This window comes from Lithobates pipiens, unplaced genomic scaffold, assembly GCF_037356315.1.
Source record: "Lithobates pipiens isolate NorthernLeopardFrog02 unplaced genomic scaffold, aLitPip1_a1.2 Scaffold_27, whole genome shotgun sequence".
NCBI classification, from domain to species: Eukaryota; Metazoa; Chordata; class Amphibia; order Anura; family Ranidae; genus Lithobates; species Lithobates pipiens.
In genome coordinates, this window is record NW_027507788.1 from 51,990,706 (window position 1) to 52,005,724 (window position 15,019).

A 15,019-nucleotide genomic window follows, 5' to 3' on the forward strand; every position below is an offset into this window, starting at 1 on the left:
TAGCATCAGATTTCTCCAGAGGTTCGACTCTTTGTAAGTGCACTAAGTACCAAGGATAGATCCCAAGAGGGACAGGCTCTGACCTTCACTGGTCTGGACCTGGAGAGGGCTTTAAAGAAATTCTTTACAAAACGATCGTGCTGCAGGGGGACCTGAAGAAAGACGCTTAAAAACGGCAGCCTGTACCTTCAAGGTGCTGACAGAAAGCCCTAATTCCACTCCTGCCTGGAAGAAGTCCAGCACTGCCAGAATACCTGGATCTTCCTGCTCCTGTTTTGCTAACCAGGAATTGAACCTCTTCCAGACTTTGATGTAAATGGCCCTGGTCACTGGCTTACGGCATTCTAAGAGAGTCTTAATGAACCTTTCTGAAAAACCTTGGGCCCTTAACAGCTGTTCCTCAGATACCACGCTGTAAGTCTGAGGGTCTCTATTTGAGGATGCCGGATAGGACCCTGTGTAACCAGATCCTCCCTCCTCGGAAGATGAATTGGAGGATATATTGCCAATCTCTTTAGGACTGCAAACCAGGCCCTTCTTGGCCAAAACGGTTTTATCAAAATTAGATTCGTTACCCAGGTCTGAAATTTCTGAAGGACCGCCGCAACTAGCCTTACTGGGGGAAAGGCATAGCGCAGCTTGAAGTGCCATGCACTGGCAAAGGCATCTATCCCTCTGGCTCGATCCTGCAAGTGCAGGGAGAAGAACTGGGCAACCTTGTTGCTTTCTGAGGCAAACAAATCCACCTCTGGTTTGACCCAAGCCCTCACAACCTGCTCAAACACCTCCTGGTTGACTGACCATTCGTCCCGATTCACACACTGATGACTGAGAACATCCGCCAGCGAGTTCTGAGCCCCCTTTAAATGAACCGCTGACATCAACGCTAGGTTCGACTCGGTCCAAGAGAGAATTTCTCCTGCTATCTTCTGCAAACAGGGCTCCTGGTGCCCCGTTTGTTTATATATGCGACAACAGCTGCATTGTCCGACCTTACTTGAAGATATTTTCCCTTTATTTTTTGCTGGAAGGCTACTATCGCCCTCTGTACTACCAGTAATAATTCCCTCTGATTTGAGGTCCATCTGGCTTCCACCTGAGACCAGGATCCTTGAGCCAGAACCGTCTCCAGGTGTGCACCCCAGCCGAAAGAGCTGGCGTCTGTTGTCAGCACAAGAACTGAACCATAACAGACCGCTGTCCAACTTGTGACTGGTTCGCCACCAAGAGTGTCCTTTTGACCCTGGTGGATATCAGCATAGGTTGATCCAAACCCTGCTTCCTGCCATCCCAGCAATGCAGAAGGAGAGCCTGCAGCGGGCGCTGGTGAATCCTTGTCCAAGGGACTGCTGGAAAACAGGATATCATTAAGCCTCTCATCTCTGACCTGGGCTTCCTGACTGGTCTGAAGCCACGCTACTGCTAGACCTACCGTCTCCATCTTCTCTGATGGGAGAAAAACCTTGCCCTCTACTGAGGAGATTCTGCAACCCAGATACAGTACTTCCTGGCTTGGGATCAGCTGGGACTTGTCCAGATTGATCAACCAACCAAGAGAACGCAGAAAGTGTTGCGACTCCTGTAGATTCTCTACTAGCTGCTGGTAAGACTGGGTGACAAACAGAAGATCGTCCAAATAGGGGATCACTGTAATGACCCTGACACCGCACCGGAGCTAGGGCTTCTGCCAGGACCTTTGTAAAAATCCTGGGAGAGGATGCTAGGCCAAACAGAAGTGCCCCGAACTGGAAGTGGAGAATTTCCGAGTTCACCTTGACTGCCAATCTGAGGAATTTCTGGAATTTCCGATGCATCTGTAAATGCAAATATGCGTCCCTGAGGATGATCGTTGCCATACAGTGGGGATCGAAAGTTTGGGAACCCCAGGTAAAAATGTGTATTAATGTGCATAACGAAGCCAAGGAAAGATGAAAAAAAATCTCCAAATGGCATCAAATTACAGATTAGACATTCTTATATGTCAAAAAAAGTTAGATTTTATTTCCATCATTTACACTTTCAAAATTACAGAAAACATTCATAGTTTCATAGTTTCATAGTTAGTAAGGTTGAATAAAGACACCAGTCCATCCAGTTCAACCTAAGTGTCTACAATTGTCCCTGTACATTGCACACTCACATCGGTCCCTACCCTCAAAGAGCCCACAATCCAAGGTCCCCATTCATATACTAGGGCCAATTTTGGAAAGAAGCCAATTAGCCTACCTGCATGTCTTTGGATTGTGGGAGGAAACCAGAGTACCCGGAGGAAACCCACGCAGGCACAGGGAGAACATGCAAACTCCAGGCAGGTAGTGTCGTGGTTGGGATTTGAACCAGCGACCCTTCTTACTGCTAGGTGAGAGTGCTAACCACTACACCACTGTGCCGCCCTTAACCCTGTGTATTATTAACTATTTCAGCAATTTTGTGAGACCAGAGTGAGTAGCAGCAGCTGTGAGAGCAGCAGTGTACTTGTATTTAGCATGTCACTTGCCACGGCACCTGCCACAAGTTGTGGATTGTCCACTTGCCACGTGACTTTCCACATCACCTGCCAGGTCACCTGCCACAAGTTGTGGATTGTCCACTTGCCACATCACCTGCCACAAGTTGTGGATTGTCCACTTGCCAGGTCACTTGCCACCTGCCATGTCAATTGCCACAAGTTGTGGATTGTCCACTTGCAATTGTTTAAAATATTTTTCTAATGGTTTTCATCATTTGCAATAATTTTTGAGATTTTTAATGTAAAAAAAAAAAAAAAAAAAAAAAAAATAGGTCACCTTTAAAAACGCTTATAAACGAAAACGCGGCAAACGTGGTAGCATCGTTTTGCCGTGTTTTGTGTCTGAACCCATTTTTTTGCTTCTGGAAAAACAAGGTTAAACGCAACTGCATAAAAACGGCAAAAAACAAGACTGTGTACATGGACACATAGGATAACATTGAATGAGTTCAGGAGCAGTTGAAAAAAGTGTCCAACTGCCTTTGAACACGCGCTTAACAGTGTCTCGTGTGCATGAGGCCTTAATGGCAGAATCAACAGCTGAAATTAAAGGAAAAAAAAAAAAGAGAAAACGAATACAGTCATTAAATAGAAGGTCTGTAAAGCTGCAACATATTAAAATTTTGTTTTTGGGTTTAGATACATTTTAATTCTTTTCTTAATTTTACAGTTCATTGGTTTGTACTAAATTAGTTACAACATTGTTCTAACTGTGCTAATATGACACATCATAATAACTGTCCGTAAGCTCCCCATATGTACTAAGTTTGTTCTTTTCGTAGATTCTTGAAGACAATAGCATCCTGAGAATTGAAGTTATCAAGTGCAAGAGATCTTAGTTGTCATCCTAGGATTTTTTGTCCCCTGCAGGAGTACTGCACTGATTGCACTTGCATGATGCCCATACCACGGGGGAGAAACAATATTGCTGAATTTCTTGCATTTTTAGATCTGACTAAAAAGTGAAATGATGAACTCAAAAGTCTTTAAAACAGCCTTCTACAATTATACTGTATCTCTTTCATGTTAGAACTTCAATAACCAATTTTCTGAAATCTTTTATATCAGGCAACACTGCACCACAACTAAATGCAGTCATGAAAAGGAAGTAAATCGAAATTGTCACATTTTTTTTTCCCCACTGTATGGCATATAGCAGGTCAAACGCACAACCGAACGCCTGTCTCCAGCAAACATGTTCTCAACATCCCATTAGCTGCACTGATATGGATACGTGGAACATTTATATATTGTTAAATAAGACTGTACGATTAATTTTGCTGTATAAAAAAAAAATATATATTAATTCACATGCTAGGAGCTAAGCAAGGGTTTACAATCTTCTTCTCAGGACTGTATTTAATGTTGGAATTCTTTTTAAAACTTAAGGCAATTTTACTCACACTTACTGTAAAGACGTTACAGGGTGCTTACATAAGACTATTAAATATCTTGATCTATGGAAAGGTTACCACCCTCTGTGAAAATAATGTACTTGACACTTTGCTGTTAAAATAGATTTATATATTAGACATCATTTGTGAAGGAAAAAAAATGTATACATACTTTCCACAGAGGTTTTGCAATCAGCTAGATCCTGTGAGGTTGTGGCCCCTGACTCCACTTGGCTGTACACGATTATTGATTTCACACACACACACATATATATATATATATACATATATATATATATATATATATATACATACATACATATACATACATACACACATTTCATATAAAACAACTTTTTTTATAGATTTTCCTGAAACCGATTCAGGCCTTAGATTCCCAATTATATTATATACCAATTAAATCATCAGCACGGAATCACTTTACCAGTATTAAGTAGAATGTTACATTGCTGCAAAATATTGGTTCTAGCACAGATTGAAGCAGCAAAAGAAATGTGAAAATATTTTTTTACTATCATGGTCATGAGGGGACCAAGGTAGCACTCTTTCCGCGGGGTAGCCAGATGAACGCTGATGTTCTAGTGTGATTCCTCTAACAGCAGGAAGAATGTCTAAATTAAAAATTGGCAAGGAATAAGGGCTGTAAAGGGGAACATGAAATGAGATGGACAGAGGATTATATAAACATCTTGTTTCCAGATAAGTTAGTGATTCTGCAACAACAAAAACACATAATTTTGCATGCTTCGGTTTGAAATCGGATCTTAAAGCTGTGGTGAATACTCACCTTGCTCCCTATTCCAGCGCTCATCACTGTGTGGCCCTGCCAGATACTGCATAGCCTTTTGAGCAAAAATAACCCCTGCCAGCCTGTCTTCATGTGTGCATGCCTGCTGTAGTCTATTCATTCCAATGGGTGAGGCATGGTATGCTGGATGGCTGAAAAATGGCCCAACTCAGGAATGAATGGGTTGCGATGTGCATGCGCACTGCGAAGACGGTGCCGGCAGGAAATGTTTTTGCTATAAGAGTGTGTGGCACTGAGCATGGCTGAACCATGGAGACTACTGGAATAGGGAGCAAAGTGAGTATTAACATAGCCCGCGGTACTAAGAGGCAGGTGAGCAAGTACATACAGTACCTAGTCTTTTATATTAAAGATAGCTGCAAGGGATCCCTCAGATTCTATTTCTATTTCATACATATTAGATTTGAAGATGGTCTCTTATTTCATATTTTTCTGTAAATCCTCTAAGCAGCTTATTTTGCTGATTAATTGTTTTTGGCATGCAGACCTGCAGTATACATTTTAAAAGGTAATTTATTCTGGCCAGAGTTACCTTGTATAACTTGTATTATTATGTAAAGTTACCTTGACAGACAGATTCAGTCTCTATACACTGGCTGTTTATTTGGGCACTAGCTGCTGTTTTGCGCCATCATCCATTTCAGCCCGAGAAAGGCTGCTTTCACACAGGCTTGTCCGCTTGCTCAGCGGAGAATCGATCGGCTGATCCCCAGTGAGCAGGCAGATCACAGGTCTGTTTCTGCCCACTGTGCTGAGATGGACCTGTCAGAGTCCTGCTCTCCTCTATGGACCACCTGTCTGTCTTCATCCAATCTGATTGACTATTGGAAAATAGGGTCACCATCCATCTGGATTTCACAGACAGGTTCAGATCCGATAGCAGCGGGTATGTCACCGCTGATATCTGCCGCTCCACAGGAGTGAATAGAGGTTCCAATCAGGTCCGCCTGAAAAACTGACAGGCGGACCTGATCTGAATGAAAGTCCATGTGAAAGGGGTCAAATGGTTGTAGTTGAATGCAAACACTTCAAAGGATTTCTGCTGTGTACAGCAACTTCTAGCCCATCAAACGTGTAAGCTGAACCATTATCAGTTTTGGAAATCTTATGAATCAAGCCAAAAGTATCTGTAAATGTATAGGTGTGCGCAGAACACAATGGAGGAAATGCTGTGTAAACAGCATTTCTCCATTCTGCCTAGCAACTAGTGACGCTGATCTCTGCTCCATGCGATTGGAGCAGAGATCAGTGTTCACTAAATTAAAGCCCAGCCCCCAACAGTTAGTAACACACCCCTAGGAACACGTAACCCCTACACTGCCACCCACTGGTTAACCCTTTCACTACCAGTGTCATTTACACAGGAATCACTGCATTTATATAGCAGTGATTAATGTATAAATGACAATGGTCCCAAAAATGTGTCAAACATGTCCGATGGGTCCCCCACAATGTCGCAGTCACAATAAAAATCACTGATCGCTGCCATTACTAGTAAAAAAAAAAATAATAACAAATTATTAATAAAAATGCTATAAAACTATCCCTATTTTGTAAGCGCTATAACTTTTGCGCAAACCAATCAATAATCGCTTATTGCGATTTTTTTTTACCAAAAATATGTAGAAGAATACGTATCGGCCTAAACTGAGGGAAAAAAATGTTTTTTTATATATTTTTGGGGGATATTTATTATAACAAAAAGTAAAAAAGAAAGCGTTTTTTTTCAAAATTGTCACTCTATTTTTGTTTAGAGCGCAAAAAATAAAAACCGCAGGGGTGATCAAATACCACCAAAAGAAATCTCTATTTGTTGGAAAAAAAGGACGTCAATTTTGTTTGGGAGCCAGGTCGCACGACCGCGCAATTGTCAGTTAAAGCGACGCAGTGCCGAATCGCAAAAAGTGGTCTGGTCTTTGACCAGCAAAATGGTCCGGTCTGAAAGTGGTTAATGAGCACCACTCCATTAAAGTCCCATGGGCAAACAGTTTTGTGTTTTTTTTTCTCTTTAGTAGTTGTATGTGAATGGCAACCAATGACTGAGATGTGTTCACCTGCCAGTTTATTAGGGGAGAGGAACTGAAAACAGTGGTGGTGGTACTAAATCATAAAGCCATCTAGTTGAAGGAGAGGTGATGTGTACCAAAATTCAGAAAAACACTATAGGGAGTATAGTATTATCCCCATCACCAAGTAATAGACCAAAACATAGAAAATGGGGTACTTTGAATAAACCCCTGATCGTAAACTCATGCCAAGAAGAATTATAATCCAAATAAAATGGATAATATTTTATTACAAAATGTCATAAAATACCACTACATAGGTCATCAAAGTGACATATTTCATATACATATGCATTAGTGATAAATTTAGGCAGAGCATGTACATAAATCGTCACATGTTTTAAAGTGTGTATAGAGACGGGAGACAAGGGTCTACGCGTTTCATGGCGAAAAAAAATAAGCTTTTTCAGCATTTCTCTGATCTCAAATGTGATATACATCATGAACTAAGGATTATGTGGTGGTATTTTATTAAATGCTGTAATACAATATAATTTATTTTGTTTGGATTATAATCCTTCTTTGCATGAGTATACTATCAGAGGTATATTCAAAGTCCCCCATTTAATAGTATTGCTCTACTATTTGGTGGTACTAAATGCCACTAAATTAACACTAAAAAATAGCTTTCCTCAGCATTGTCTTTTTTGTTAGCCTGTAAATGTCCATACATCCATGTGACTATCTTGTGTGTAACTGTGTGCAACCTGTGAAGCTCTGGTAAACTCCATACCCAAGAGGATTAAGGCAGTGCTGGAAAATGGCGACCACACAAAATATTGACACTTTGGGCCTAATTTGGAAATTTTCACTTAGGGGTGTACTCACTTTTGTTGCCAGTGGTTTCGATATTAATGGCTGTGTGTTGAGTTATTTTGAGGGGACAGCAAATTTACACTGTTATACAAGCAGTACACTCACTACTTTACATTGTAGCAAAGTGTCATTTCTTCAGTAATGTCAAATAATAAAATAGCTACAAAAATGTGAGGGGTGTACTCACTTTTGTGAGATACTGTATATAAATCCAACATAAAGTAATAACATCTGTACTCACTATCTGGTGTAATCATTCCAGCGACAGGTGCTCATTTCTCTGGGCCAATCTCTATATAAGAAACCCGCACACTGTTTTTTCCAAAGAGATAAATTCAACTTTGTTGTTCCAGCACAACAGAGAATACTCCACCCAGCTACTCCTGTTGAAGCGCTTCGCCCCCTAGTGGAGCTTAATCACAGAACAGGAAGATTTGGAGGAATAGGAGCTTTTCCATTCCAACTCCTACTTGAATGTTAAAAGAAAAGAATCAGTTTTGTCTTCATGATTCTGCTTTTGAATGAGAACATTACCATTTTAACTCCCCACTAAAACAAACTATGTAATTTACTCAAGGTCAATTTGTCATACTGAATATTCTACAAAAGCTATGCAAAACTTTTATACAAAAATATTAAAGTGGTTTTAAACCCAAAAGCAAACTTATATTGCAGCTTACCAATTCTTAGATGTGATGGCTGCATTTGTTTTCTCTTTTAGGCTTTTTATCTTCTATTTTCATCCGGTGATCCAGCCAGTAAGTTTGTTGTTTTTCAAAAGAACATGCTCTCCAACATCAGTTACAGAAGAGAAAAAAAACATTTAACACCAGCAGGGGTGCTTACAATGATCAGCTTCCTTTTATGAAAAACCTTTATCCCAAAAGAAAAAAACAAAAACAAAAAACAGTTGGACTATTTGCTGTAACTGCTAATAAAGTGTTAGCTGGAGTTTGGCTTCATCTTGTTAATGCATCTAAATCTGCTAGTACATCTAACACGCCCCTTCTCCCAGAATGAGAAAGCAGGCACCCCCTGTGCTCCTTTGTCCAGAGTGGGGGCACTCTAATACAACAAGTGTGTTACTGGCCATATTGCCATGTGAAAGAATTGGAGAAAAATCCTAAAAAGAAAACTAAAGCAGCTACTACATCTAACGATTGGTAGGATGCAATATATTACATTTTTGGTTTTGGTTTCGATACCCTTTGGACAATACTTTAAAACATATCACATCATATACGGATGATGGTGAGACTTTTCATTTAAACAAACTAAAAAGGGAAATGGGGTAAGAATGGAGGGAAATAAAAGAGAAAATGGAATAAGGAAGCGGGGGAGGGGGGGAACATCTTCCTTTAGGATCTAAATAGGAGTTGGAAATGGGTGTGTAAAAGCTCCCATCCTTCTACATAGTCCTAGTTCCACTAGGGTGCCATCCTCTCCCACCACCATCTCTGCCTCTTAGTGATCACACTGACGAATAGGCAGTCAGCGGGCCCCCTGAGGTGCCGGAGAACTACAGAGCGACTGTTGCGATCCTGATAATTCCGATAATGTAATAGCTGGGTTTTAAAGACATTTGTGGATCAATATTCTTAAAGGAACAAATTGTATTTAAATGAACATTTTTGTGCTAGGAGTTCAGGTTTACCTAGTGGTGCAGCACGATCTATTTTTTTTTTTTTTTTTTAACATGTATTTACATACTATGCCTTCTCATCAGTCCCTGCTCTCAAGGAGCTTACAATCTAAGGTCCTTATTTCATATGTACACATACTAGGGTCAATTTACCTACCAGCATGTCTTTTGAGTGTGAGAGGAAACAGGAGTGTCTGGAGCAAACCCACACAAGCACAGGGAGAACAAGCAAACTCCATGCAGATAGCGTCCAGGCTGGTGATTTGAGCTGAGAACCCCAGTGCTGCAAGGCAGTTGCTCTAACCACTGAGCCACTGTGCTGCCCATCTATATATCATTTACCTCTACTGTACTGTACCTATACTGCCATGCTACTGTGTTGAATTCATATGTGGGCAAGATCATTTTACTACCCAATACACTATTTGCAGATTATACACTTGTGTCGTTGAGCTTACTTAAATTACTAGAAGTCTTGGTTCATGGGATGAATCATATTTTAAGTTTATAGCACCCTGTTTATGCATGAATTCATCTTATGCCCTTTCACATTTATTATCACTGTGCCTTGGGGGTGGGGTTTTGAATTCACATTATCCAGACAGCTGCTTGAGTGCTTTACCACTCCGGCAGCTGTCTGTTTCCGGCTGCGGTAGGGGGCAGAGTGGTGCGCGGTCCGGTCCATCACACCGCTCTGTTTTATTTCCTTAAGTTTTGTACAAACATTTTTTTTTTCAAAGCATACACTTCATTCATGGCGCTCTACAGAAGCATGGTGTACTGTGCTGCCATACAGTGCCATGTGATTCTGTGCGGTGTGCTGCGATAAAATGTAACATGTCTACATTTTAGCGCAGTCCTAGGCCTCAGTTGCATTGCAGTTTGAAGAGGACACAAACAACTGTTCCCTGTGTGTCCCTGCAATAAAACATCTGTCACCACACAGTGTGAATTCAGCCTAAGCCCTTGTACACACGGTCGGAGAATCTGTCGGAATGAGTCTTATCGGACCGTGTCGTCAGATAATCCGACTGTGTGTGGTATGCATCGGACTGATTCTGTCCGAATCTCCGTCCGACCCAATTTTCCAACATGTTGGAAATATTTCCCGACCAACTGGGTCGGACGGACCTAATCCGATCATGTGTAGAGCATTTTCACCGGACCAAGTGCCACGCATGCTCAGATCAAATTCCTACATCAAAGCTATTGGCTACTAGCCTGAATGTAGTCCCATCGTAACGAAATTACGTCATCACGTTCTGAAAGATCGGATTTTTCGCCAACTTGGCCCGACCGTGTGTATGCAAGTTTCGGACACAATCCGTCGGACTAAATCCGACGGGCAAAATCCGACGGATTTGGTTGGCAAAATCTCCGACCGTGTGTACGTGGGCTTAGAGATATCCGCCATGCTGCCTATTGCTGCCATAACAGGGATGACACGCCAACTTTAGAACCTTCAGAAACCAACACCCAACCCTTCCTATGATCTGCTGGCCCCTACATCACTGCTGTAGCCTGAAGTGGTAGTGATGTAGGGATTAGTGGGAGGAACCATACCGCACAACACAGGACCAGGAACTCGACACTCATGGAAGTGTCATTTTCTGACAATTCTTCAACCAATGATTTCTCCGTAGAACAGAAGCAATCAGTGGTGCAGACAGCAAGAGAGGTGATGATCTTTGTAGGGTGTCCATTGTTTTAGGTTTCAGTTTTAGCAACAATTGCTGTAAGATACCAAGCTTTTAGAAAACCATGTCCATTAGCATAACAGGTCACTTAAGCGATAGTTGTTTGGCGTAACAGAAAAACATCTAGGTAAGCATCGCGTTTGGTCAGAGAAAAGTAGCCTGCTCATATGCAAAGACTGCAGTCAAATTCAAAGAAGAAACAGGATTGTTTTCTGCAGATGTAATCCCAGAATGATCAGCCACACTGCTGTTTAACGAGAAAGGTAAGGTCAGCAGTCCCAGAGTAGTTATGAAGACACCTGAAATAGATCTAGACATTGACCCTAACCCACAGTTCATGCAGGGATGCGACAGACACACATGTAATGAAGGTACCATACCTGGGATGGTGGAGGGTGTGGTAGTTGTGGTGGTAGTGGTGGTTGTTGTGGGAAGTGGGGGGGTAGTGGGGGGATCTGGATGGAAAAACAAGGAAAACAAAAACCAAATTAAAAAAATAAAACAAAACACATCACAAAAAGCACAATCTCAATGGGAAATCAGTAGGACATCAATGCTTCGATGGAAATCAGCACAATATTAATAATGTGAAACCGACAACCATTTAGCAGGATATAATCAGGAAAGTATCCAGCAATGAATATGAAATTGTTGGGTAATTAATAGGATAATTAACACAACAGTAAAATAAAAGGCAAATGTAACTCAAACAAGAGATCAGCAGGATATTAATAAGCATATATCAATGTTGAGCTACAAAGGGCAATACATACTTACAGTGCACCAGGCTGAAATCAACAAATGGGCAACAGCAAATATGAATTAAGGGGGGTAATGGGTAATAAAAGGATTATAGGATTATGATAATAGTACACTTGAGAACACATGGACATACCAAGGTTTAAGATGCCAGTCACAAAACTGCAGCATTGTAACCATTTAAATTGTTTGTTTTAACTTAAAGTGGTAGTAAACTCCGCTTTTTGACTTGTACCTACAGGTAAGCTTATAATAAGGCTTATCTGTAGGTACAGTGAATATCTTATGAACGTGTGGTCTTCAGGAGATATTCACACTTGAAGCAGCTGGTGACGTTACCGCCACACGCACACTGCACTCTCAACTGACAGCACACTAAATGTGCCATCCATTCAGATCGCTGTGCCGCGACTGACGCCACTGTGGGCTGGCCATTCAAATGGCTGGGGAGTGCGAACCCAGAAGGAAGACGGGGTTAAGATTGAAGAGCCAACAGTGCGCAACTGGAGGGCTTTGTTTCAAGTCTTGCACAATGTGCTAGTGTGCAGTGCATATTATCACATTATAGCTTAAACCACCCAGGTTTTTATTTTTAATTCAGGAGTTTACCATCAGGCTACTACTTTAAAGGGCAAGGGAAGTCTGTACACAAAAGGCACCCTACCCACAAGAGTGGTGCTTACTGTCTGCTCGTACAAACCTTCCTACTAGAGTATGGCATTGGAGCTTGCTTAGATTGAGCTTATACAGTAAGAAACAGATTCATTATTCTGTCTTTACAATGTCAAACTCATTTTATTTCTCCCCCAGTAGAAGAACCATACCTACTCTGCTATGTAGCCTGCTGAGGACTGGCCTTCTCTAGCCATGGCTTCCCAGCTGGCACTGGCTAACTAACTGTTTCCAGTGACCAGAAAGTCAATGATGAGGTTTTCTTTCATTTAACATTTTTGGCTCCCTTCCACCCACAAGCGAAACATGAGAAATTGATGTTGGACTGGCACTGAGCAATCATACTGAAAAGCAGAAAAGTGTTTTGGATTGCACATCAGCCCACAGACAAGTCAGAGGGTCCGCCATGCTCACACAATGACCCCGCTCTATCAGGAAAAGAGATAAATAGTGTGCAGTGACAGTGTGCCAGAAAACACACAAATTAATCCCAGCACCTCATCTCCTGATTGTGAGATATTCTGCTGAACTTCTGGGGTCGGGAGATAGAGAAGGAAAACAAAGAACATCAAGGTAATAACCCACAATCTGCGAGTAAAATGTGTTAACAGTTTACTACAGAAAAACAGTTTTGAGTATAAACAACCCAAAAGAATTAAATTTGTTCTAAACTGAAATCTGATTTTTTGAGAGTTGCTCCCCACTGCAAACCATCTCCATTCTCTACATGTTCTAAGTGAATAAGCCTCCATAAAACGGAGGAATGCTAAAACGGGGCACCATGAAAAGTCTACAAGTCACAAGTCCTTCTTCACCTGCCTTAAAGTGGAAGTAAACTTCCCTATCGTTTTCAGCCAAGGAAGCTGCCATCTTTGCCTCTGTTTAATCTTCAACTGCTATGGTGCTGCACATGTGATTCATTATGACACCAGCCATTGGATGATTTGATAGTTTGGCTGAGAGCACAGCCAATGTGCAGTTAGCATTCCCGGCATGCCTTTTTATTTTTTTAACTGTTTAAATCCATGGGTTTACTTCCACTTTAAGTTCAGGCTGATAAAGCTGCTTTAAAGATTGTTCTGGAGTCTCTTAAAGTGTAAAAGGCAAAACTAGGTTTTTTATTTTTTTCCCCATTTTTGTATAACCCCCGCCAATTTTTTGCCATGTCCTATTGGGGAGATTTCCCTTCACTTTGTCTCATAGCCAAAACAGGAAATGAGAAGAAATCCCTCCAATGGAGATCCAAAGTGTCAGAACTTGTCCCCTCTTTTACTGTCCAAGTGTCGACCCCAAATTTGGGATTTTATTTTACTTTCAATGATTATGGTAAACATGACAAATAGAGAGACTGAATCTCTGCAATGGGGACACGGATAGCAATAAAAACTGACAGGTGTTCCAATCCCTCTCCTATACTCTTCAAAACTGAAAAAAACGCTTTTGCTTTTAGGTACACTTTAGGGCCCTTTCACACGAGTGGACTGCACCTGCGGATCAGTCTGAATAGTGGATCAGTCCGCTGATCCCCGCTGAGCAGGTGGATGGCAGGTCCATGTCTGCTCTGCATATGCACAGCCTGCTTTCCTCTATGGCCGATCGGATGGAAATGGACTCAACTCCATGAATTCTTCATAGTATAGACCCAGCAAGGTGTTGGAAACATTCCACAGAGAAGTTGGTCCATATTGACATGATGGCATCACGCAGTTGCTGCAGACTTTTTGGCTGCACATCCATAAGGCGAATCTCCCATTCCACCTTCCCAAAGGTGCTCTACTGGAGTGAGATCTGGTGACTATGGAGGCCATTGAAGTACAGTGACCTCATTGTCATGTTCAAGAAACCAGTTAGATGATTTGAGCTTTGTGATATGGTGCATTATCCTGCTGGAAATAGACCTCACAAGACAGGTACACTGTAGTCATAAAGTGATGGACGTGGTCAGCAACAATACTCAGGTAGGCTGTGGCATTTAAACTATGCTCAATTGGTACCAAGGGCCAAAGTGTGCCAATAAAATGTCCCCCACGCCATTTCACCAAATTCTGACCCTACCATATGAATGTTGCAGCTGAAATCAAGACTCATCAGGCCAGGCAATGTTTTTTACCAATCTTCCATTGTCCGATTTTCATGAGCCCGTGCAAATTGTAACTTAAGTTTCCTGTTCTTAGCTGAAAGGAGTGGCACCGGGTGTGGTCTTCTGCTGCTGTAGCCCATATGTTTCAAGGTTCGATGTGTTGTGTGTTCAGAGATTGTATTCTACCTTGGTTGTGACAAGCGGTTATTTGAGTTACTGTTACCTTTCCATCATCTCAAACCAGTCTACCCATTCTCCTCCGACATCAAGGCATTTTTGTCCACACAACTGCCGCTCGCTGGATATTTTCTCTTTTTGGGATCATTCTCTGTAAACCCTAGAGATGGTTGTGCGTGAAAATACCACACGGTCAGCAGTTTTTTAAATACTCAGACCAGTCTGTCTGCCACCAACAAGCATGCCACGTTCAAAGTCATGTAAATCCTCTTTCGTCCCCATTCTGATGCTCGATTTGAACTTCAGCAAATTGTCTTCACCATGTCTAGATGCCTAAATGCATTGAGTTGATGCCATGTGATTGGCAGATTAGCAATT

At 41.6% G+C, this 15,019-nt stretch overlaps 1 protein-coding gene across 7 annotated transcripts in view; it reads right to left on the minus strand.

The window, feature by feature from the left end:
- Nucleotides 1–15,019, minus strand: part of CADM1 (cell adhesion molecule 1) — a 506,083-nt gene that overhangs the window by 77,601 nt on the left and 413,463 nt on the right. For 5 of the 7 annotated variants that reach the window (XM_077456955.1, XM_077456956.1, XM_077456952.1 and 2 more), the window contains one exon: nt 11,334–11,408. The exons of the other annotated variants lie outside the window; for them this stretch is intronic. In XM_077456955.1, the coding sequence (XP_077313081.1) occupies nt 11,334–11,408 (75 nt within the window). The remainder of the gene's footprint in view (nt 1–11,333; nt 11,409–15,019) is intronic. 7 annotated transcript variants of the gene reach the window in all.